The following is a 26,526-nucleotide window of genomic DNA, read 5'->3' as shown; positions in this document are numbered from 1 at the left end:
GTTACGATATTCCTTTTCGAGAGAGCGTCAGCGCCGGATGTGCGTACTGATTGATAAGAAAAACGACATGGTCATGGACAATGACCATTTGTAATTAAATCCAAAGAAATCTCCGTCAAGTATTTCTCTTTTTTGGCAGAAAAAAGTTCGAGTGCGAGACCTGTCACAAATCGTTCCGTACGCAGTTGTTATACAACTGTCACATGAGGTATACGAAGATACACGCCGTTGTCGCTGCAGTGTGAGTAAATAATAGCTATTTATGATACTAGTGCACAAAGTATACAACACATCGTTCCCTACCCAGTTGTTATACAACTGTCACATGAGTTATACGAAGATACACGCCGTTGTCGCTGCAGTGTGAGTAAATAATAGCTATTTATGATACTAGTGCACAAAGTATACAACACATCGTTCCCTACCCAGTTGTTATACAACTGTCACATGAGGTATACGAAGATACACGCCGTTGTCGCTGCAGTGTGAGTAAATAATAGCTATTTATGATACTAGTGCACAAAGTATACAACACATCGTTCCCTACCCAGTTGTTATACAACTGTCACATGAGGTATACGAAGATACACGCCGTTGTCGCTGCAGTGTGAGTAAATAATAGCTATTTATGATACTAGTGCACAAAGTATACAACACATCGTTCCCTACCCAGTTGTTATACAACTGTCACATGAGGTATACGAAGATACACGCCGTTGTCGCTGCAGTGTGAGTAAATAATAGCTATTTATGATACTAGTGCACAAAGTATACAACACATCGTTCCCTACCCAGTTGTTATACTGTCACATGAGGTATACGAAGATACACGCCGTTGTCGCTGCAGTGTGAGTAAATAATAGCTATTTATGATACTAGTGCACAAAGTATACAACACATCGTTCCCTACCCAGTTGTTATACAACTGTCACATGAGGTATACGAATATACACGCCGTTGTCGCTGCAGTGTGAGTAAATAATAGCTATATATGATACTAGTGCACAAAGTATACAACACATCGTTCGCTACCCAGTTGTTATACAACTGTCACATGAGGTATACGAAGATACACGCCGTTGTCGCTGCAGTGTGAGTAAATAATAGCTATTTATGATACTAGTGCACAAAGTATACAACACATCGTTCCCTACCCAGTTGTTATACAACTGTCACATGAGGTATACGAAGATACACGCCGTTGTCGCTGCAGTGTGAGTAAATAATAGCTATTTATGATACTAGTGCACAAAGTATACAACACATCGTTCCCTACCCAGTTGTTATACAACTGTCACATGAGTTATACGAAGATACACGCCGTTGTCGCTGCAGTGTGAGTAAATAATAGCTTTTTATGATGCAAGTGCGCAAAGTAGAAAGTTATAGTCGAAGCGCAAATTGTTAACAAAAAAAAGGGGAAAAAGTTGCAGAAAAAGGAGGGTGCAATGAGATCAAATAACTCTTCAGAACACTTTCCATTATATCGCCTTAAGGGGACTCAGTTCAGTGCTTTCCCCATACAAAAGTAGGAGGGAAATTACAACAATATTCGATGTTGTACGCACAAAACTAAGAATTATATCGATTTATCTCATCTAGGTTTATTGATATATAAAACATTGACAAAAATATTGATTTAAAAGTTACGAGGCTCAAAACATTCCCATTTTAACACTAAATTAATGACAACTTTGGGCGTAAATAAATAAGATTAGGGATATGACAATTCTAAAACAATTTATCATTAGACTTTATTTATTCATTAGTTGAAATAACTTTACTTTGCAAACATAAATTCAGCAGTTTTTTCTCAAAAATACTTTTCCTAAACCTTTTTCGCGCGCTTGATTTCAGTGAAAATCATCGTGCCTCTCAACTTTCTCATACAATGTCAAGTGAAAAGCCAACATGTTACCCACGTGCGCTGCCAATTTCGGTCGAGCGTCCTGCGTCACCTTAATATCACTTTATTTACTAGCAAATAATATATTGAAATAGTTATTTATGCTTCAGTTACAGGTACAAATGCTCGATGTGTGAAAAAAGCTATAGAAATCGCGCGGCGTTGCGCGACCATGTCAACTATGTACACCTGGGGAAAACTCAACACAAGTGCACTATCTGTGATAAGGTAACTTTGTATATAATTTTAAATACATATCAAAAACTAGCTCATGCTCGCGACTTCGTCCGCGTGGACTACACAAATTTCAAACCCCTATTTCACCCCCTTAGGGGTTGAATTTTCAAAAATCCTTTCTTAGCGAATGCCTACGTCATAATAGCTATCTGCATGCCAAATTTCAGCCCGATCCGTCCAGTAGTTTGCGCTGTGCGTTGATAGATCAGTCAGTCAGTCAGTCACCTTTTCCTTTTATATATTTAGACTAGCTTATGCTCGCGACTTCGTCCGCGTGGACTACACAAATTTCAAACCCCTATTTCACCCCCTTAGGGGTTGAATTTTCAAAAATCCTTTCTTAGCGAATGCCTACGTCATAATAGCTATCTGCATGCAAAATTTCAGCCCGATCCGTCCAGTAGTTTGCGCTGTGCGTTGATAGATCAGTCAGTCAGTCAGTCACCTTTTCCTTTTATATATTTAGACTAGCTTATGCTCGCGACTTCGTCCGCGTGGACTACACAAATTTCAAACCCATATTTCACCCCCTTAGGGGTTGAATTTTCAAAAATCCTTTCTTAGCGGATGCCTACGTCATAATAGCTATCTGCATGCCAAATTTCAGCCCGATCCGTCCAGTAGTTTGAGCTGTGCGTTGATAGATCAGTCAGTCAGTCACCTTTTCCTTTTATATATTTAGATTTATGATCGTTGTATTTCAGGCGCTAGCGAGTCCACAATGCGTCGCGCGACACATGAAACTGTTTCACGGTGGATACAAGTGTCCCAAGAACAAACTGTGTGATACATGTGGAAAAGCCTTTGCGGTGAGTGTTATTCTGCGCCGTTCGCGTTAGTACGAGTGCTCACATCTCGACAACACTATCGTTACCCATATTATAAATGCGAAAGTATGTTTGTTTGTTGGTTTGTCCTTTATTCACGTCGCAATTGAGCAACGGATTGACGTGATTTGATGAATAAGTGTTCAACGCCTATTCAATTAGTGTTTAACACTTGTTAAATGAGTGTTTAACACTTGTTCAATGAGTGTTCAACCCCTATTCAATGAGTATTCAACGCCTATTCAATGAGTGTTCAACGCCTATTCAATGAGTGTTCAACCCCTGTTCAATTAGTATTCAACGCCTATTCAACACTTGTTCAATGAGTGTTCAACACTTATTCAATGAGTGTACAACACTTGTTCAATGAGTGTACAACACTTGTTCAATGAGTGTTCAACCCCTGTTCAATGAGTATTTAACGCCTATGCAATGAGTGTTCAACGCCTATTCAATGAGTGTTCAACGCCTATTCAATGAGTGTTCAACCCCTGTTCAATGAGTATTCAACGCCTATTCAACACTTGTTCAATGAGTGTTCAACACTTGTTCAATAAGTGTTCAACACTTGTTCAATAAGTGTTCAACACTTGTTCAATAAGTGTTCAACACTTGTTCAATAAGTATTCAATGCTCGTTTAGCGCGAAAATGAGTTTGTGTTCGGTCTTAAACCTCAATATTTCTCTATTTCAGTCCAAAAAAGAGCTCCGCGAGCACGAATTGGTTCACACTGGCGAACGTCCGCTGAAGTGCGACGTGTGTGGCGACACCTTTAGACAGAGCGGCGCGTTGTACACACACAAGCGGAGAGTGCACAAGGTGCCTCTCAAGCCGTGCGTCGAACTTGTCACCGAACCGGACGAAGCCGTCGAAAAACTGTTGAGCAGCTGCGAACTGAGCGAAACGGAACTGGTCATTAATAGAGTAATCCATGCGAAATTACACTGACATTTGGTGTTTTATTACCTAGTATCCTGCTGCGCGTTGGTTCGCCAGTCAGCCGTCCATCGAACTTGTCACCGAATCAGACGAAGCCGTCGAAAAACTACTACGGAGTTGTGAACTGAGCGAAACGGAACTGGTCATTAATTAATAGAGTAGTCCATGCGAAAACACACTGACATTTGGTGTTTTATTACCTAGTATCCTGCTGCGCGTTGGTTCGCCAGTCAGCCGTCCATCGAACTCGTATCCAAAACGACGACCTCCTTGGCGCAGTGGTAAGCGCTGTGGTCTTATTAGTAGGAGGTCCCTGGTTCGATTTCTGGCAGAGATTTGGAAATTTATAATTTCTAAATTTCTGGTCTGGTCTGGTGGGAGGCTTTGGCCGTGGCTAGTTACCACCCTACCGGCGAAGCCGTGCCGCCAGGCGATCTAGCGTTCCGGTACGATGCCGTGTAGAAACCAAAGGGGCATGGGTTTATTAAAAACTGCCATACCCTTCCAGGTTAGCCCGCTTCCATCTTAGACTGCATCGTCACTTACCACCAGGTGAGATTGCAGTCAAGGGCTAATTTGTATCTGAATTTAATAAAAAAAAATTACAAAAAAAATAAAAACCGACTTCGATACACAAACACTAAAAACTGAAAAATAATTTAATTTATTACAGAATATATTATGTATACAAGAGTTAATATAGTTCCATAATAATACTTTTTGGTGCCGGTGCCAATTAGCTTTAGCTGCGCGAATCGTCTAGACTTCATATTTTTATGAGACTCCACAATGTCACCTCATTGGCACCGACCCCAAAAAATATTATTATGGAACTATTTTAACTCTTGTATACATAATATATTCGGTAATAAATTAAATTATTTTTCAGTTTTTAGTGTTTGTGTATCGAAGTCGGTTTTTATTTTTTTTGTAAAAAACTTTATTTCACAATTTTTAGTGGCCCCATGGAATTATGCTATGACTGGTTAAAAATCTACTGTTTACTAAGCTATTACACTGATCGCGAGCAATTTACTCTTATCCGTTGAGGAGTTCCAGTATCTATCTTCAAAGATGTTCATCAGATCTTCACCAAATTTAAATGGGACCAACTTTGAAGTATACCCTTTCAAACAAAAAAAGAATTTTCAAAATCGGTCCAGGCGTCTTCGAGTAATCGGGGAACATACATAAAAAATAAAAAATAAAAAGATTCCGACGAATTGAGAACCTCCTCCTTTTTTTGAAGTCGGTTAAAAAAAACGTACAAATGTGTATGTACAATTTTAAACTTAAAGAATATATGTATGTATGTACAAAATTTCAAAAATATTTAACGAAAAAAGTTATAAGCTTGTTGTATTGAGTAATCGTCTTCGCAAAAACATGGTCACCCCAAGCGAGCAGCTGTGAGTGAATGCCGTTCGTGCAAATTATAATTTAAGTTTTCTTTTATCAAAATATTTGTAATACCCCAAGGTAGTGCTTTGGGACTCGTTTTATTCCCAATGTATAGTAATGAAAATGTTAATGAAAATGAATCTTTTATATCTAAATACGAAATAAAACGTAAAAATTAGTCTTTATTTTTATTTATTACTGTATTTACAACTGTAATTTCGTCTGTGTGTTGTATGACTTTTTTTTTAAGGGGGACTTTATGCACAAGACGCTTATGCGTATACAGTCCAGCTCTTTGCCGGAAGGCGCGGCCGCACATGTCGCAGGATATTGGCCTTTCGCCTGTGTGTATCAACTCGTGCTCTTGTAGCGTCTTTTGATGCTGAAAACAATATAAGATTATAACAATATAATATACTGACCTCCTTGATAAATGTGGTCGGAGTAGGTAGTGCAATGTCGATAAATATCTAAATATCCAAATATATAAAAGGGAAAAGTAATCTGATCTACGCGAAGCTCAAGCTACTGGACGGATCTGAATCAATCATTTATTTTGAAGAAGTATTAATTAAATATAACCTCAATATCAGCAATATAAAAAATAAGATTTCTTTATAACCAGGGTGAATAAATAGAAATCTTTTGCAGAATATAAAGAGTTTATTTGTCTACAAAATATAATTAAAACCATGGTGACATAACAATTATATTTAGGGGGGGGGGCCAAAGCTCCTAAGAAAATGGGCGATCTCTTTTAACCCCTAAGTGTAATAATGGAATAGTTGAAAGAACATCGGCATGTGATTACCTGAATGTTTTAGGAAGTGTCTAGAAATGTGACCTATGCAAAACTTAGTAATTTAATTAGTTAGTTTTTTATACAAAATTAGTTTTGTAAGACTTTATCTCCGCGTGGCTCAAGGATGGAATAATTATTGAGGGTTTGTTACAACAATTTTTGATGTAATACTTGGTTTGTAATGGTTGGTTAATGGGAACAGTTTATTTGTCTGAACTTAAACTGGCTTTACGGCTCTTTGATTGATTGATTGATCTGGTCTGGTCTGGTCTGGTCTGGTGGGAGGCCTCGGCCGTGGCTAGTTACCACCCTACCGGCAAAGCCGTGCCGCCAAGCGATTTAGCGTTCCGGTACGATGCCGTGTAGAAACCAAAGGTGTATGGGTTTAATAAAAACTGCCATACTCCTTCCAGGTTAGCCCGCTTCCACCTTAGACTGCATCGTCACTTACCATCAGGTGAGATTGCAGTCAAAGGCTAACTTGTATCTGAATATCTGGTATAGCTTACTATGAAGGCTTTCCCACAGGTCTGGCATATTTTGTTTCGTATAATTGTTTTTTCTTCGTGTGCTCTTTTGACGTGGTTTTTTACACCTCTGGCCGTCGCTAGTGCCTAAACAACACAACTTAACTATAGTCCGTAAAAAATGACTCCTCACGCGCCATTTTAACTCTATGGGTCAACTGTCACGTCAAAAGAACGGTTCACTCTTAAAATAAGGATTAAAATCGTACTTTTGACATGAAATTTGACACAAAAAGTTTAAAAGGCGCGTGTGGAGTCATTTTATGCGCATTATATTATACTCTCTGCATCGTATTCATTTCTGAGGGTCATAAACTTTTAATCTCATAATGGTTTTTTTGGGATAATAATGTGGCAAATGTTGCTGGAAAAGAAATTCGAAACACGCATCTAAATATATAAAAGGAAAAGGTGACTGACTGACTGACTGACTGACTGACTGACTATAATCTATATTATTTTTTATACATAGTAACCGTTAAAATTAGACACACACCATATTATAATAATAATAATAGCTCCGCGTGCCTGGATTTCGGTGACGGTTCCAGTGATGAAAAACAGCAGGAACTGTCGGGAGACGATCGATAGCTGTCTCCCCCCCACCCCAGGTACCCTCACAACGGGCTCTACGGGCAGTGGCACGCGCGTCCCGCAGTCAAAACCGCGGCGCGTGCGCGAACGGACTCCCTTGAAAAAGGACCCCGTATGGGTTCGAAACTAGTCGCGCTAACGTCGACTACACACGTGAGTAAAGCCGGGACAGATATTATTTAGAATAATAACAGAGGCTAAACAGGGATTTATGAAAGGCGTTTGACAGTGTCTCACCGTCTGGCAGATGGGACACTTGTGGATAGTTTTGGACTCGTGCGCGTAGTTGCGGTAGACCTTGTTACATAATGAGCATTTGTGGTAAAACTGACGACGATGACGATAAAGATGATGATTACAAAGACGACAGTGACAATGTTAACGACGATGGCGATGATAATGATGGCAACGACTATATAAATACTTTTGAATTTTTCGAATTTTCTGTTAATGGATTTATGAAAGGCGTTTGACAGTGTCTCACCGTCTGGCAGATGGGACACTTGTGGATAGTTTTGGACTCGTGCGCGTAGTTGCGGTAGACCTTGTTACATAATGAGCATTTGTGGTAAAACTGACGACGATGACGATAAAGATGATGATTACAAAGACGACAGTGACAATGTTAACGACGATGGCGATGATAATGATGGCAACGACTATATAAATACTTTCGAATTTTTCGAATTTTCTGTTAATGGATTTATGAAAGGCGTTTGACAGTGTCTCACCGTCTGGCAGATGGGGCACTTGTGGATAGTTTTGGACTCGTGCGCGTAGTTGCGGTAGACCTTGTTACATAATGAGCATTTGTGGTAAAACTGACGACGATGACGATAAAGATGATGATTACAAAGACGACAGTGACAATGTTAACGACGATGGCGATGATAATGATGGCAACGACTATATAAATACTTTCGAATTTTTCGAATTTTCTGTTAATGGATTTATTAAAGGCGTTTGACAGTGTCTCACCGTCTGGCAGATGGGGCACTTGTGGATAGTTTTGGACTCGTGCGCGTAGTTGCGGTAGACCTTGTTACATAATGAGCATTTGTGGTAAAACTGACGACGATGACGATAAAGATGATGATTACAAAGACGACAGTGACAATGTTAACGACGATGGCGATGATAATGATGGCAACGACTATATAAATACTTTCGAATTTTTCGAATTTTCTGTTAATGGATTTATTAAAGGCGTTTGACAGTGTCTCACCGTCTGGCAGATGGGGCACTTGTGGATAGTTTTGGACTCGTGCGCGTAGTTGTGGTGGTCGCGGAGCTCGCCTGGAGAGCGGTAGTCTTTGCCGCATACCGAGCATTTATACCTGAAATAATTAATTAATTTATTAAATAATTGAGAATTAGTAGGTAGAAGACAAATCATGAGCAAAATGTGATCGCTTAAGTGGCCAGGTTTTCACACATCTAAAAAAAAAAAAAAAAATATCTTTATTTAACAAAAACACGTTTTTTTGGCGTCGGTTACTAGTCTGTTACTATCTGTGTTTCCTATTACGAAATGAAATCTTTATAAAAACTTGAACATAAAGTTTTTATAACGATTATAAATACTAATATGAAATAAGGTCAAACTAAGATTTTTGCTTTTTTTCACCCACACCCACACAACCATACACCCACACACACGCATATACACACGCCATGTGAATTTTTATTTTATTCTATTTTATTTTACTTATTTATCTTATTTTATTGTTTTATTAAGATGTAATAGTTAGATACTCAATAATTGTTTTGTAAAGTAAAAAAAGCTTATGTAACAGGGAAGGCACTGGCTCCCATGACACAGTTTCTACTTCTTTGAGAGCCAGTGGTCAAAGTCTTATGTGTCAAATCTTTTTTGCAAATAAAGATATATTATTATTATTATTATTATTTTTCGGGCCGCTTTTGAAGTACTTATTAGATCCTGTAGAAAGATAAGAAGAAAATCAGAGGCGCTAAACTGAAATTACAGTGGTATTTTTATTGCGTTTTTTAAATACTTACTCGAAACGCCACTATTAAATTTTTAGATACCTAAATTTTGGCTCAGTTAGATGACTCAGAAGGGGTTTGGTATGATAGCGTTTAAACTATCGTGAGTGATTTCTATTATAATTAGAATAGAATAGAATATAATAGATTATTTTTCCGACCCAAATGTCGACCAATAGAATTGCACCATTCGACGTCACGTGGTACAACCTACATGGTATTATACCGATTATTTTTCCGACCCAAATGTCGACCAATAGAATTGCACCATTCGACGTCACGTGGTACAACCTACATGGTATTATACCGATTATTTTTCCGACCCAAATGTCGACCAATAGAATTGCACCATTCGACGTCACGTGGTACAACCTACATGGTATTATACTGATAATTTTTTGAAAATTTTCTCTGGTAGTTGCTATATATAAAAAACAAACATGATCCAGTCAAATTAACCACACGTCAAACTGACAGGTTGAATTCAATTGTGAAAATTGGAGATTTTGGCCGACATTTGGGACGGAAAAATAATCCCCCGAATACCACACGAGCTTCAAAATTATCTGGCATTTCCCTCAAGGTTCCCTGCAAACAAATAAAGTCGTCAAGTTTTTCAGGTTAAAAAATCACGAGCGCGAAGCGCGAGTGATTTTTTAACCTGAAAAACTTGACTCCTTCATTTGTTTGCAACGAACCTATCGGGAAATACCCGATAATTTTGAAGCTCTTGTGGTATTATAAGTGAATGTTTTTTTATTCATGTAAACTTTTTAAAAGTGCTTATGAATAGTCAGGTAGTTTTAATTTACCACTGGTTCGAAATGCCGTTCCTACCGAGAAGAACCAGCAAGAAACTCGGCGGTTGCTCTTTTTAATTTTTCAATTTATATATTATCCTTTCAGTACTCACGTGGTTAGTCGACATAAGCCCGACTAGTTTCGAACCCATCCAGCGTCATTGTTCAACAGGCTCGTCGGGCTGTCGAAGAGCCAGCGTGTGCCACTTTCTTATTTCATAAAAGCTGAAAGTTTCCCTGCGTTTTGCCCCAACACTGGGAGGAACGTTCGTTTGGATCGGCGGGTCACCTAATGTTAAGTGATTACCGCCGCCCATGAACATTTGTAGCACCAGAGGAACCGCTGATGCGTTGCCGGCCTTTCAGGAATTCGTTGGTCCGCCCCTTGAATAACCCCATGTTGTAATCTAAAGGGAACACCGCCAATAGGAGTTGATTCCACAGTTTGCATGTGCGTGGAAAAAATGATCTGGCACAACGGGTGGTCGAAGTGCACCAGACACCTAGGTGGTGAGGGTGAAATTGTTTGCGGTGGCGTGCGGTGCGATTGTAAATGAAATGAAAAAATGAAATGAAATGAAAATCTTTTTTATTCGTATAAACTTTTACAAGTGCTTACGAATAGTCGGATGCATCTACCACTGGTTCGGAATGCCTTTCCTGTCGAGAAGAACCAGCAAGAAACTCGGCGGTTGCTCTTTTCAAATATTTGATATAGGTACAAGATTATGCCATGTATAAAATAGTATTTGCAGTGTTGTGCGTTGCTGGAACGAGCTGCAGGTCAAATCCACGCTCTTTTATCATTTAGATAATCTTCAATTGTGTAATATGCTTTTTTCAGGAGCATATTTTTAATAGATTTTTTAAACTTGTGCAAAGGTAAGTCCAAAATAGTTTGCGGGATTTTATTATAAAAGGTACTAGGTAAAGGTGTAGAAAAAGGAGGATGGAATGATATAAAACAACTCTTCAGAGCACACTTACTTTAGTGCAGCTCTTTCAGCGTGCTGCCTCGAGTACTTGAGATGGGTCTGATAGCTATACGGCGAGTTGAAGGTCTTGTCGCAAGGGACGCAAGAGTACTGCTTGCCGCTGAAGTGGCTCAGCCCGTGCACCCTCACGAGGTCCAGGCGGACCATTTTGCCGCAGACCTGGCATGGCTGGCGGGGCCGTGGGTTGCAGTGTATCCTGCAAGACATCAAATAAATAAATAAATAAATAAAAATCTTTTTTATTCGAATAAACTTTTACAAGTACTTTCGAATAGTCGGATGCATCTACCACTCGTTCGGAATGCCTTTCCTACCGAGAAGAACCAGCAAGAAACTCGGCGGTTGCTCTTTTCAAATATTTGATATAGGTACAAGATTATGCCATGTATAAAATAGTATTTGCAGTGTTGTGCGTTGCTGGAACGAGCTGCAGGTCAAATCCACGCTCTTTTATCATGTAGATAATCTTCAATTGTGTAATTTGCTTTTTTCAGGAGCATATTTTTAATAGATTTTTTAAACTTGTGCAAAGGTAAGTCCAAAATAGTTTGCGGGATTTTATTATAAAAGGTAATACCAATACCCACAAATGACTTTTGGACTTTCCTGAGGTCAGGTCAGACATCATCACCTCATCCAAGCTGTGATAGCCTAGTGGTTAGGACGTCCGCCTTCTAATCGGAGGTCGGGGGTTCGATCTCGGGCACGCACCTCTAACCTTTCGTAATTGGGTATTTTCCTACTTTTGAATTTGATACTTAAATATTATTACTTTATTATAAACTAGGATAAAAATAATGACGTACGCTGAAAAAAATATTAAAATCCAACAAAGATTTACAAAGTTACAGGCATTTTAAGTTTGGAGTGGGATGGTCTTCTATCCCTTTCTCGCAAAACGAAAATTTGTACGAAACCGCACGAAGGCTATACGCCACTACTATGGCATTAGTACGGTGTGACGTCAAAATGCTATATCGCTATCTCTGTCTAATCAGAAATATTTAAATGCTCATAACTTTTTTGTTATTTGATCCATTTAATTAGTTTTTTCAGTTTACTTATTTTTATCCTAGTTTATAATAAAGTAATAAAAAAACTGGAGTCAAATACCCAATTATGTGCGTTTTAAGTAGGTGATTAAATATCGCTTGCTTTAACGGTGAAGGAAAACATCGTGAGGAAACCTGCATGACGTAGGCATCCGCTAAGAAAGGATTTTTGAAAATTCAACTCCTAAGGGGGTGAAATAGGGTTTTGAAATTTTGTAGTCCACGCGGACGAAGTCGCGAGCATAAGCTAGTCCAAATATATAAAAGAAAAGGTGACTGACTGACTGACTGACTGATCTATCAACGCACAGCTCAAACAACTGGACGGATCGGGTTGAAATTTGGCATGCAGATAGCTATTATGACGTAGGCAATAGGCATCCGCTAAGAAAGGATTTTTGAAAACTCAACTCCTAAGGGGGTGAAGTCGCGAGCATAAGCTAATTTATAATATGAAGTAGTGGTGATATAATGCTTTTGCAGTTTTCCTTCAAATGGCCTTTAACATTATTTATTTTTTAATGTTTCGATTTTGCCTTGGATATATTGTTATTTGTTGGATATTTTCCCGCCAAAAGTGGCCTATACTCGGTCCGTCTTTGAAACGTCAGTTTTTGTGCCAAATTTCATTAAAATCGCAAAGTTATTAAGGATAATATTATTTTAAGGATAATAAATTGACATGCTAAACTTGACTTTCTTTATAGTCGTACTAGCTTATGCTCGCGACTTCGTCCGCGTGGGCTACATACATTTCAAACCCTTATTTCACCCCCTTAGGGGATGAATTTTCAAAAATCCTTTCTTAGCGGATGCTTACGTCATAATAGCAATCTGCATGCCAAATTTCAGCCCAATCCGTCCAGTAGTTTCAGCTGTGTGTTGATAGATCAGTCAGTCAGTCAGTCAGTCAATCAGTCACCATTTTTTTTCCTTTAACTATATATTTAGTTACAGAAAGCTTACATACATTTCGTGTTTCCTCAGAGTGTCTTTAAGTGGGAACTTCTTCCCACAGGTGGGACACTGGAATCCCTCGCTGTGACACTTCTGTACATGCTTATTACGAAGATTTTTGCTCCTGCAATAATTAACAAACTATAAGTCCCGCAAATTGCTATTGCGCTAGAACCATGTCTCATTAGCATCGAAATGACGTCATTTTGTCGACAGCCGAAATAAAATCTACCATCATCACCAGCTCGAAATTTCAGTCTAGTGCTGACGTCAGTAAAATGGCGGCCACGCGCATTAGCGATTTGCGGGACTTATACCAGGTGTAACCAGAACACTGGCAAAAACGAAGACAGGTGATAGTACTGATGATTACTGATAGGGTACCCAAAAAAAAACCGCCCAAGTGCGAGTCAGACTCGCACACCGAGGGTTCCGTACTAAAATCGTATTTTTTCGACATTTTGCACTATAAATCAAAAACTAAGTTATCTAACTTGAAAAAACTAATATTTGTTCATGAACACATTTTAATTTACTTTTTTTGTGACAAAACGGTTTTCGGATTTTTCCTTTACTTGTGCTATAAGACCTACCTACCTTCCAAATTTCATAATTCGAGGTCAACGGGAAGTACCCTATAGGTTTTCTTGACAGACAGCAAAGTGATCCTATAAGGGTTCCTTGTTTCCTTTTGAGGTACGGAAACCTTAAAAAAATGAAAATAGGCGCCAAAAGGTGAACACACACTTATCCGAGCCAAACGCGTCGAATTTTTAGAAAGAAAGAAAGAAAGAAGAAAGAAAACTAGTTTATTCATCTTATGCCTAAGGTAGGTACAAACAAACTTAAAATTAATGGTTAGTAGGTAGTAGTTAGTAGATAATAAGAAGTATTTAATAATTAATTTAATCTAAAATTAGTTCTTGCATCCACTTGGCACAAGATGAAATGGCCCCAGCTCTGCATTAATGCTGCAGGTTTTAAGAATAAAACCTGAGCGCTGGTATTTTAGAATTCTGAATATGAAATCTCCTGGAACCTCGCACGTCGCGTCGAATCGTCCGAATCTGCAATAACCCCAGAAATCCTAGACGAATTCGGATGAGGTCATCAAATACCGCGGTTGATGCGGTCGACTCGACCGATGCGCTCGCATTCTATCGGTTGCGTACGACAGAGCAACGCGCAAGTGGGTACTATTTCTTCATTGCTTTAAAAAATGAGCGATTCCGAGTTGATTCTTTCGGCGCGATCGATTCTTCTGGTAGTTCTTCTGGTGGCGGATATGTGTGCGAGGCCTCCTTCACTTCGATTCGTTCGACGCGTTCGGCTCGGATAAGTGTGCGTTCACCTTTAAGAGCATAAAACTTGCCTGAAATATTGCCTGCACTGCAAACACGGAAACCCGGGTCCCTTGGGGTCGTCGATCAGGACTGTCAACAGTTTCTCGAGTTGCGTACATTTTTTAACCGACTCCTTATTTTTTACAATTCTGTCTTCTTGTTCCTGAATTATTGTAAAGGCGAAGGTTTGTGTGTGTGTGTATAGTAGATACGCGACCGGTCGAGATGGCAATCGGGGAGGGAACGCCCCGCACACCCCCCGCTCTAGCCTCTAACCCAGTGCGGGTGATGTGGGGATTTACGGGGCGTCCCCCCGCCTCATATCCCGATTGCCATAATAACCTGTCGCGGATATTTGTTTGTTACTTTAACGCAAAACTATACTAGATAGCTAGCTATAATATATAGATAGCTTATACCCAGGCTTTACGCATGTGCTACATTTTATCCCGCAAAATCAAAGATTTCCGGGATTAAAAACCTATATCCACTCGGATTTAGTCGCGTGTCGCGAAGTCGTCTACAGTACGCGGCAGAAAGTAATGTACATCGGCCTTTAGAATAACATTTCGGCTTTGTAGTGTTGTCTCTGTCATTCATACCTATGTGACGTTTTGTCTCAACGACAGAGACAATGCTCTACAAATCTACTATCTCCTTCTAAAGGTCGATGAACATTACTTTAGCTGTCGCGTACTGTATAAACTCACGTATGCGCGACAATTCTTCGTAAATTCCTCTTCTTTTCACTTTACTTTCTTTTCGCGATAGAATTGACCACAGTTGAAAGGCGTTCAGGTGATGTTAGCGACACGTGCGAAATTTAAAAAGCGTTTAGCTCGACGCGACTGCCATGTTCGGTTTTTAGGAGCAGAAAAAGCGTGCGCCCGCTTCGATATCCTTTTTGCGACTGCAGCATCAATGTACTCTGTGGACTGCAGCTCCTAGCAGTGCAGCAGCGTGTGAGTAGGAGAAGGGCGATTTGGTGGAGGAGAGATATAAATTTAAGTGGAAAGGAGTGGGAGGGAGAACACTGTAACTTTAACAGAGACAAGCTTGTAGCTCCTACCTTCCGCCTCAGGAAAGTCCAAAAGTCATTTGTGGGTATGGGTATTACCTTTTATAATAAAATCCCGCAAACTATTTTGGACTTACCTTTGCACAAGTTTAAAAAATCTATTAAAAATATGCTCCTGAAAAAAGCATATTACACAATTGAAGATTATCTAAATGATAAAAGAGCGTGGATTTGACCTGCAGCTCGTTCCAGCAACGCACAAGACTGCAAATACTATTTTATACATGGCATAATCTTGTACCTATATCAAATATTTGAAAAGAGCAACCGCCGAGTTTCTTGCTGGTTCTTCTCGGTAGGAAAGGCATTCCGAACCAGTGGTAGATGCATCCGACTATTCGTAAGTGCTTGTAAAAGTTTATACGAATAAAAAAGATTTTTATTTTTATTTAATTTTTTTTTTTTAATTCTTACCAGCCCGATCGGTCCAGTAGTTTGAGCAGCTTTAATAGATCAGTCAGTCACATTTTCCTTTTCTATATTAAAATAAACTTACTGTTAATATCTTCATCTGTGCGTCGATGTAGGCGTCTTGCATGTAGTGTTTAGTTTTGAGATGATTTTTGACATTTTCCTTACATTTAAACTTGTATAGTAACGACTCCTTACAAATTTGACATTTCCATTCTAAATAGTGCATTTTCATATGTAAGTTGAGAGATTCGAGTTTTACATACACTTTGCATATATTGCACATTTTCGTATTCGGTTTCTGCAAATTATATTATATCAATCAATCATTTATTTGCTATAAATTATTATAAAGTAAAACAAGTGCGCGTCAGATCTCAGATGAAAAAAAACCGGCCAAGTGCGAGTCAGGCTCGCGCACCGAGGGTTCCGTACTACAGTCGTATTTTTTCGACATTTTGCCCGATAACTCAAAAACTATAAAACATAAAAATAAATAAAATACTGTTTTAGAATGCACAGATGAAGCCCTTTCATATGATACCCCACTTGATATCTTACTTCGAAAATTGAAAGTACTAATTTTTAGTTCATGACCACAATTTTATTTTATTTGCGTGATATAACCACAAATTCAGGGTTTTTAGATTTTTACCCTAATGTCTGCTATAAGACCTACCTACCTGCCAAATTTCATGATTCTAGGTCAACGGGAAGAACAGACAACAAAGTGATCCTATAAGGGTTTCGCTTTCCTTTTGAGGTACAGAACCCTAGGTTTCATATCAAACGGGGTATCAATGATATCATATGAAAGGTCTTCACCTGTGCATTCTAAAACAGATTTTTATTTATTTTTAGGCATAATAGTTTTTGATTTATCGTGCAAAATGTCGACAAAATACGATTGCACTACGGAACCCTCAGTGCGCGACTCTGATTCGCACTTAGCCGGTTTTTTTTCTAATTTTTAGCTCAACTTACCGGTTCATGCAGCTCAGCAATATGTTTCTCCAAACTGTCGCAATTCTCAAAAATTTCAATACACTCCTCGCATTTATTCATTGCGTTCACATAATCAAGTTTCGACTTTTTTTCTTCAATACTTCTAACCCTTTCAGCTTTATTCATTTGTATTAAATTGATACAAACTTTTTTATTGACCTTTATGTGTGCCTTATTTGATACATAACCTTTATTTTTGCCATCATTTTTCTTTCTTTTAGACATATCTTTATCATAACTTTTTGAAATAGGTATATTCACTTTTAACTGTACATTTTTGTTTTTAACTTCTTTTTTAATGTCTTTTTGTTCCATCATTGTTTCTCCTATCTCTGAATTAAGGGCATTTCCGAAACCGATTGTACTGTTATCATTATCAATTTCAGATTTTACTTTTGTTTCCAAATTTTCTGATTCAGAGATATAATTATTTTCAAGTTTAACTATAGGTATACGTTTTTTTTATTTCTCTTTTATATCTTTTTAGCTTTCCGATTTCAGGATCATCGAAACCATCAAATGGATCATTATCATAATCATTATCAATGGATATCTCTACAAATGGAATGAAAATGAAAAAAAAAAATTATAAAATAAAAACTTTGTCAACTTTCTCTTGACCGATGGTATAAGTCCCGCAAATTGCTATTAAGCTGGAACCATGTCTCATTAACATTGAAATGACGTCATTTTGACGTCAGCCGAAATAAAAATATACCATCAGCTCGAAACTTTGGTCTAGTGCTGACGTCACTAAAATGACGACCACGCGCATTAGCAATTTTCGGGACTTATAATCTTGTCCTGGTACCCAATTACCATACGCGGCAGAATAATGTACGTCGACCTTTAGAAGGAGATAGCGGATTTATAGAGCATTATGTCTCTGTCGTTGAGACCGACAAAACGTCATATAGCTATGAGTGACAGAGACAACGCTCTACAAAGCCGAAATGTCATTCTAAAGGCCGATGTAGGTACATTACTTTCTGCCGCGCACTGTATCATTAACATTGTTACTAGACTATGTTCACTAGACTAATGGACTAAGAGCCAGCACGTGCCAGACCTTCGTTATTTTATAAAAGCTGAAAGTTTATCTGCGTATTGTCCCCAACACAGGGAGGAATGATAAGCAAGTTTGGGTCATGGCTACACACAACACTATATTTTAAAAGTCTGTCCTTTTCTTATTAGTTATTACATTGCATTGGTGAGAAAAAGATGTGAATACTCTAAAATTAAATTGCCATCAGAATCAGTACTGTATAGTAAAACATATAAAGAATATTTTACTTTTACTTTACTTTACCATTGTATCTATATCTAAATATATAAAAGGAAAAGGTGACTGACTGATCTATCAACGCACAGCTCAAACTACTGGACGGCTCGGACTGAAATTTGGCATGCAGATAGCTATTATGACGTAGGCATCCGCTAAGAAAGGATTTTTGAAAATTCAACCCCTAAAGGGGTAAAATAGTGGTTTGAATTTGTGTAGTCCACGCGGACGAAGTCTCGGGGCTAAACAAGTTTGTATCAACTCCAATGCCACTATTTCCGTAATAGTGCAATTTCATCAGTACCCTTATTATAAATGCGAAAGTGTGTTTGTTTGTTCGTTTGTCCTTCAATCACGTCGCAACGGCTCAACGGATTGACCCTTTTTTTTCATGGGTATAGTCAAAGACCTGGAGAGTGACATAGGCTACTTTTATCCCGGAAAATCAAAGAGTTCTCACGGGATTGTTAAAAACAAATCCACGCGGGCATCAACTAGTAACTAATATTTCATGGTCAACGTGGTCGAAAGCTTGAGATAAATCACAAAAAAAAACCGGCTAAGTGCGAGTCAGGCTCGCGCAATGAGGGTTCCGTACTACAGTCGTATTTTTTCGACATTTTGCATGATAACTCCAAAACTATGATGCATAAAATTAATAAAAATCTGTTTTAGAACGTAGGTACAGGTAAAGACCTTTCATATGATACCCCACTTGATATAGTCACTCACTTCGAAAGTTGAAAATACTAATTATTAGTTCATGACCACAATTTAATTTTTTTTGTGTGATCAACCCTAAATTCACGGTTTTCAGATTTTTCCCCAAATGTCAGCTATAAGATCTACCTACCTGCCAAATTTCATGATTCTAGGTCAACGGGAAGTACCCTGTAGGTTTCTTGATAGACAGACAGACAGACAGACAGACAACAAAGTCATCCTATAAGGGTTCCGTTTTCCTTTTGAGGTACGGAACCCTAAAAACCAAGCGTATCACGTTAATCTCCCAGCCTACTAAAATATTTTGGACTAGCTGATGCCCAGTTCCGAAAACCCTTTCTCAGCGGATGTCTACGTCATAATAGCTATCTGCATGCCAAATTTCAGCCAGATCCGTCCAGTAGTTTTAGCTGTGCGTTGATAGATCAATCAGTCAGCTTTTCCTTTTATATATTTAGATTAACTCAACTGCTGCGGTGGTTGAGATATCCCCTGTAAAAGCAAACTGCTTAGTTTGTAATCATATAATATTACTTTATTCTTTGTGATCAAACAGATAAATAGAAGCTTGCTTAGATTTCATATCCAGGTCATTAAATAAAAGAACAATCAGCGTAATACGTTTGTAATTGTATTAGCGTAGCATGAATTCTTTGAAGTGGTCACTATCACAATCGTTAAATATTAATCTTTTACCATACTAGTTTTTAATGATGCAGTGCCAAATTTAAATTCGTTGTTAAATATTATTCTAAAAGTAGAAAGGTGAACAGCATTTTCTTTAAATTCTTCTTTATATAGTTTATGCAATGTTGAAAGAGGCACCGTTGGCTTGAGAAACTTCGATTCTGTTTCAAGATGGCGGTAATATGATTTATATGGTAGGAACTTTTTGATGAACTTAATAATATCTCTGTATTTGTCATCTGGTATTTTGTTGTGTCCACCTCGTCTGCCTCTTCTGTCTGCTAAATCAGCTCGGGCATTTACTTTTTTAAGAGCTGTGTCAATACGTTTGGATGACAGTGCGTATGTTCTTAAAAATAATTCCTTACAAACAACAACGTGGTTTAACGTGTACTCCCTTGAAAAACTTTTTTTCTTAGAACTTATTGTAGTTTTTGATCTTTTCACTGGTTTTTCAATTATTTTAGCAGCTAGGTAAGCGTTTTGAGCTTCAAACGAGCCTAACTGCCAATAATATTTGAATTCTGCTTCTCTGATAAACGTAGAAACGCTTTCGTGGCATTTTTTCACACATTTACATTGGTAATCTTCATAAACTCGAGGTTGTACAACGTTGCCTTTACGATCATAGAATGGTTTGTTGGTGTTTCTGTTTCTTTTGTTTATCTCTCTGTTACATTCGGGGTGTTTTCGTTTGCGACCCATTTTTGGACGTTCTTTATTAGATTTTATAGTGTCTAATCCTTTTTTGGAGTCTGATTCTGATAGTGGATCTATTACATTTTCAGATGATACATTAAAACTCATTGTCGGAGAAGTGACAAAAAAACTACCGGATTTTTCATCAAGTGTATAAGTTCTTGGTATTGATGTTGTAGAATACGGCAGATTTTCAATTTTGCAACTCACTCCTGATGTGTGATATAAAACACCAGATTTTTCATTGAGGACATATGACACACTGCCGGGTTTTGGAGAATCCACTGTCTCATCGCTGTCTGAATCGAAATCCTCCTCATCTTCACTACACACAGTAGAATCAATTATTGTCGGAGTTGGATTTTCACCTAAAATCAACAACTAATCTAAAATCGCCACTTGAAACACAAAGTTTATTTGAATAGTAATCTTTTCTATTTCTAAATCAAAATTTATTTATTTCATGTAGGACAACAACTAGTGTCTCAGCTAAACCCAGAGGCAGATTATCCCTAGGGCAAACTAGGCACGTGCTTGGGGACACAAGGTTACGAAGGGGCGCGCACGATCATGTCGAGTTCCATTACCTAGCCTACCTAATTATCCCTACTAAGTAATAATATCTTGGAATGACCGAAACTGCCTCTTCTTTAATACAGCAAAGTGTCATGATGTGATGTTTTTCCCTTATTATAAATAGTATAATCACCAATAACCAGCTATGCTATGAGACGATTCCTCGTTCTTTTGAAATCAGTTGTAAAAAATTTAATATGGCGACTAGAGGGGCGCCTATGAGATGCTTGCCTAGGGCGCTCTCGATATTTAATCCGCCTCTGGCTAACCTAACGTAACCCAAATTTAACCTAAAGCTAACCCAAACATGTGGACTCTACCACTGGTTTGGAAAGCAGATTCTACTGAAGGTAAGAAAGTTGCATTCACACATCTTTGTCATTAAGGGTGTCAATGTGGATAATCATTTAATTCTTAAGATTATGTAAATAATATGCATATTCTAACAAAATAAACGATTTGATTTGAAGGATTCATCAGTTGTACAGTAGTCTCGACTTAACAAGTTTGCTTTTATGCATTGTTTAATTGTTATGCATGGCGTTTTCAGCAATACACAACGTTAGTTTTAGTTTACGCAAAACCTGAAGTAGTTTGTTCAGAATCAGTAACAGAATCGATTGCAATCATTTTTACAACGTTTACAATGTTTTGACCAAAAAATACTATAAAATCCTGCATGTTTGGACACCTAGTTTACGACCGCATGCACCAGCTGATTCGAGCGGCGCAAGCGGGAGCGCGCACGATTGACACCAGCCGTCTCGTTTGCTCACAGCCGCTTGCTTGGGGTGACCATGTTTTTACGATGACAACGACTCAACAAATTTTATTAAATAAAAAAATATATAAAGTAAAAATATTCGAGACGTGGTTCGGTTTTTGCATTAACTAAAACTAACGCTGTATAAAGCAAAAATCTATAGTCTGATTTTTAATTCCGTGGAATTCTGACGTTTCTTAATGTTACCAGAGATAAAATAATTCCCACAAAGAAGAAAACTTTAAATATTGTACATAGGTAAATTTAAGTACATAAATCAATTGCCGCTGTATGTAAGATCATCACTTGAGAACAAATCAACCGATTTGGCCGATTTTTTGTTGTTTTCGTAAAGAACAAGGTTTTTGTGAAAGAATTTCTTAAAAAATCCTGAATCATAATCTAAGCGTGTAATTTTAGGCACATCAAGATGATTAAAATTAAAAGGAACTAAAAATAAACTTAAAAATGTTCAAGATATAAGTCAAGATTACATACTCAAATCAACCGATCCCATTGCTGCAGGAAAGGGTAACTGACTGAGTGATTGATCTATCAACGCACAACTGAAACTACTGGACGGATCGGGCTGAAATTTGGCATGCAGATAGCTATTATGACGTAGGCATCCGCTAAGAAAGGATTTTTGAAAATTCAACCCCTAAGGGAGTAAAATAGGGGATTGAAATTTATGTAGTCTACGCGGATGATCGCGTCGAATATAACATAACTAGCTTTAGCATAAGTTATGTTATGCGTTTAAACTACAGTGAGTGATTTCCATTCTAAATAATATCTGTCCCGGCTTTACTCACGTGTGTAGTCAACGTTAGCCTGACTAGTTTCGAACCCATACGGGGTCCTTTTTCAAGGGAGTCCGTTCGCGCACGCGCCGCGGTTTTGACTGCCAAAATGGGTATGGGTTCGAAACTAGTCGGGCTAACGTCGACTACACACGTGAGTAAAGCCGGGACAGATATTATGTTATATTGACAAAAATCATATTTCATTTGTACATTCTTACGAAAAAAAATTACACTTTACTACATCCAGTGAAATTCTTGATTTGAGGTGTAACCCATTTTATTTTCAAGCCTTTTGGACCCAGAGAAAATTCTTTGAAAATTCAACCCCTAAGGGGGTGAAATAGGGGTTTGAAATTTGTGTAGGTACTCCACGCGGACGAAGTCGCGAGCATAAGCTAGATTTTTTATATTTTCTTCGGAATAGTATTAGAAATCACGACATGCATTGCCAGACACTTAGTGTCGTGGCATCCCTCTGCCAGACACCCTTAAACTTTTAAACTTTAAGGGAGTCTGGTAGGGGGTTCCTTCCAGGTGTTGGGGAAAATATGCAGATAAACTTTCAGCTTTTATAAAACAACAAAGGTCTCGCATGGCTCTCTGTATATTTTGCCTTTATAAAACTTACCAAGCTATGATAGCCTAGTGGTTAGGACATCCGCCTTCTAATCGGAGATCAGGGGTTCGGTCCCGGGCACGCACCTCTAACTTTTCTGAGTGTGTCTTAAGTAATATCACTTGCTGTAACGGTGAAGGAAAACATCGTGAGGAAACCTGCATGCCTGAGAGTTCTCCATAATGTTCTCAAAGGTGTGTGAAGTCTACCAATCCGCACATGGCCAGCTATAGCTATAGCCAAAACCCTTCTCACTCTGAGAGGAGACCCGTGCTCTGTAGTGAGCCGGTGATGGGTTGATCATGATGATGAAAACTTACCAGTTTTCAAATCGCGTAAATGGACTAAGGGTTCGTCATCAGTGTCACTTTCGTATTTGATATCTATATCTGCAGGTCCACAGTCCAAAAACATTTTTGGTTCTTCCTCATTAGTGCCAAATACGTGATCATATCCGATTTGACTACCAATTGACAATTTTGATAGGGTTTTTATGTTGGAATATTTCACCTGTAAGATGGAAGTCTAGTGCTTATGACATCCATCTCTTTTACGAGAGGTCGGAGGTTCGATCCTGGGCACGCACCTCAATTTTTAGGGTTCCGTACCCCAAACGGAAAAATGGAACCCTTATAGGAACCCTCATAGGGAGCTTTGGAGAGATTTTGGGGAGGCTAATTAATACGTGAGTGAATATAAAGGGATTATTTAACCATAAATTTAACATTAAAAACTAATTTTATTATGACGATGAATGAACTGATATATTTTTATGAACTGACAAGCTGATGCCCGCGACTTCGTCCGCGTAGATTAACATTTTTCAAAATCCCGCGGGAACTCTTTGGTTTTCCGGGTTAAAAGGTAGCCTATATGTTAATCCAGGGAATAATCTATCTCCATTCCAAATTTCAGTCAAATCCGTGCAGTAGTTTTTGTGTGAAAGAGAAACAAACATATGCACACACACACACACACACACACACACACATACGAACTTTCGCCTTTATAATATTATGACGGTTTTACATAACAATAAAACCGATATTATGTGCCGAGAGGGAAAACATACAGCACATTGCTGGGTGAGACACTAGCGCCCCTATATCCGGTAAGGTAAACTACATTATTGCATAGGAATATACATGTTTATGGATGAAGCGCGCATATATGCGGTGAGTACATAATTGCTTCTTCTTCATACATAAATGCTGTATGTTTTCCGGAGGCACATCAATAGTGTGATATTGCTTTGAATATGATGAATTTATGAACAAAAATAATGTAAAATAAATAAATTATTGTAATAGGAGATATAATTGTAATTGATATTAACGTACTAGGTAATAAAGGCTTTTTATTTATTTAATTTATAGAATCATTTTATTATCTGCCTGCCTGTCTGTCTGTATGTCGTGTCTGTCAAGAAAACCTATAGGGTACTTCCTGTTGACTTAGAATCATGAACTTTAGTAGGTAGGTATTATAGCACAATTAGAGGAATAAATCCGAAAACCGTGAATTTGTGGTTACATCACAAAAAAAATATGTTCATGAACAAATAATTAGTATTTTCAACTTTCGAAGTGAGTTACTATATCAAGTGCGGTATCATATGAAATGGCTTTACATTCTAAAACAGATTTTTATTTATTTTTATGCTTAATAGTTTTTGATTTATCGTGCTAAATGTCGAAAAAATACAACTGTAGTACAGAACCATCGGTGCACGAGTCTGACTCGCAGTTGGCTGGTTTTTTTTTGAAGTTATGTGCTTTTTAAGGAATTAAATATCACTTGCTTGAATAGTAAAGAAAAACATCGTGAGGAAGCCTGCATACCTGAGAGTTTTCCATAATGTTCTCAAATGTGTGAGAAGTCTGCCGATCCACACTTGGCTATGGCCTAAACCCTTCTCATTGCGAGAGGAGACCTGTGCTTAGTAGTGGGTCAGCAATGGGTTGAACATGATGATGATGATGATGATGAACACAAGAAATAAACCATCAGTAATTGTAATCACCAAATTGCGGCTCGATTGCGGTAAAATGACAACTACAATGTCACAATCGCAATCACCTCTGATTGGTTGACGCTTGCTCACTATTGGCTACAATGCATTGTTGCAACAAGAATCGCACAAATTCAGCCAATCACAACAATTGAGATTGTAATAATGATTGATGCAAGTTTCCCACAATCAACAAGCAGGGTTTACGAAGAAGAGAAAAAGAAACTTACTTTTCCATCAATAATATCAGTCAGTTTAGAATGTGCGATGCAGACCTGTTCCCTGAACTTGGTGAACCGCTGCAGGAGAGCTATGCACTCCCAACAGATGTATAGTTGGGTCATATCCTTTATAAATATTGCCTGCAATTCATATCATGCGTTTTATTATCTTCATGAGGTAAGAGGGTAGGTCCAACTTTGAGAAAGAGGTCAGCATGTCTTCTTGTTCAAAATTCCTCAGTGCTTGAAGACCAAAGTCTTCGAAAAGTGCGTGTTGTCAGTGATGACATATGGATCCGAGACATGGTCGCTAACTATGGGCCTCATAAGAAAGCTCAGTCACTCAGCGGGCGATGGAGAGAGCTATGTGCGGAGTTTCTCTACGTCATCAAATCAGAAATGAAGTGATCCGTAGGAGAACTAGGGTAACCGACATAGCTCAACAGGTTGCGAAGCTGAAGTGGCAGAATAAATGTGAAAGTGTGTCTGTCTGTCTGCTAACTTTTCCCCACCCATTCGTTTAACCAATTTTATAGCTTACATCATGGGAATGGATATTTCTTGGACTTGGATCATTTTAGCCCCGGAAAAACAAAGTTCCCAGGTTTTTAAAAACCTAATTTCACGTGAGCGAAGTCGCGGGCGTTATCTAGTGGGTACAGAGATAGCTTGCATCCAGTATACGGATATAGGTTACTTTTTATCCCTGAAAATTAAAGTTTCCTTGGAATCCCACTATAAATGTGAAAGTGTGGGTGTTTGGATGTTTGTTACTCAAACACGCAAAAACGGCTGAACGGATTTGGATGAAATTTGGAATGGAGATAGATTATACCCTGGATTAGCACATAGGCTACTTTTATCCCGGAAAAGAAAAGAGTTCCCACGGGATTTTTAAAAACCTAATTCCACGCGGACGTAGTCGCAGGCATCAGCTAGTTTTTAATAAACCTAAATCCACGCGGGCGAAGTCATGGAGATTTAGGTTGCTGGTAGTGAATAAGACGAAAGTAAATAAATACCTCGTAAGCTTCAGATTTGTAGGACAGTAAGAAAAACAAATCATTAACTCCGTCGTCGACTTTACACAGCTGTGACAGATTTCTTTCGGTATTCAGGCACGTACAGCAGACGTTTTTTATATTAATTTCATGGTAATCTACCATTTTCAGTAGGTAATTACCAAGTACTTAGATTATATTAAATACTAAAAAACACACTAAAAAGATTTTTTTTGTTGACATTATAATTAAC

At 38.3% G+C, this 26,526-nt stretch overlaps 3 protein-coding genes across 11 annotated transcripts in view; 1 reads left to right on the top strand and 2 right to left on the bottom strand.

Moving 5' to 3' along the window:
- LOC117995181 (zinc finger protein 69-like) overlaps nucleotides 1-5,489 on the top strand; it is a 14,341-nt gene extending 8,852 nt beyond the window's left edge. For all 4 annotated transcript variants that reach the window (XM_069508232.1, XM_069508233.1, XM_069508231.1 and 1 more), the window contains exons 7-10: nucleotides 140-241; nucleotides 2,017-2,134; nucleotides 2,848-2,952; nucleotides 3,665-5,489. In XM_069508232.1, the coding sequence (XP_069364333.1) occupies nucleotides 140-241; nucleotides 2,017-2,134; nucleotides 2,848-2,952; nucleotides 3,665-3,919 (580 nt within the window). In that variant the 3' untranslated portion in view covers nucleotides 3,920-5,489. The remainder of the gene's footprint in view (nucleotides 1-139; nucleotides 242-2,016; nucleotides 2,135-2,847; nucleotides 2,953-3,664) is intronic.
- LOC117994968 (uncharacterized) overlaps nucleotides 1-26,526 on the bottom strand; it is a 185,032-nt gene that overhangs the window by 71,749 nt on the left and 86,757 nt on the right. The gene's annotated exons all lie outside the window — the stretch shown is intronic.
- LOC117994966 (uncharacterized) lies at nucleotides 5,487-26,526 on the bottom strand. Its single transcript, XM_069508107.1, has 12 exons — nucleotides 26,295-26,526; nucleotides 25,282-25,413; nucleotides 23,361-23,550; nucleotides 19,586-20,647; nucleotides 16,865-17,328; nucleotides 15,966-16,181; nucleotides 14,421-14,554; nucleotides 13,062-13,172; nucleotides 11,032-11,235; nucleotides 8,460-8,571; nucleotides 6,623-6,727; nucleotides 5,487-5,693 (listed from the first exon to the last, which is right to left on the bottom strand). Exons 1-12 carry the CDS (start codon nucleotides 26,436-26,438, stop codon nucleotides 5,487-5,489), a joined length of 3,081 nt encoding a protein of 1,026 aa, XP_069364208.1. The 5' UTR covers nucleotides 26,439-26,526.

This window comes from Maniola hyperantus, chromosome 28, assembly GCF_902806685.2.
Source record: "Maniola hyperantus chromosome 28, iAphHyp1.2, whole genome shotgun sequence".
Classification (NCBI taxonomy): domain Eukaryota; kingdom Metazoa; phylum Arthropoda; class Insecta; order Lepidoptera; family Nymphalidae; genus Maniola; species Maniola hyperantus.
The sequence above is the reverse complement of the archived record's forward strand: the minus strand, read 5'-3'. Positions and strand labels throughout refer to the sequence as shown.

Coding starts and splice junctions, on each gene's coding strand:
- LOC117994966 (XM_069508107.1), bottom strand. CDS start 26,438: ATGGTAGATTACCATGAAATTAATATAAAAAACGTCTGCTGTACGTGC. Junction 25,414..26,294: donor ACAAATCTGAAGCTTACGAG/GTATTTATTTAC, acceptor TATGAATTGCAG/GCAATATTTATAAAGGATAT. Junction 16,182..16,864: donor TTGCTGAGCTGCATGAACCG/GTAAGTTGAGCT, acceptor TATAATTTGCAG/AAACCGAATACGAAAATGTG.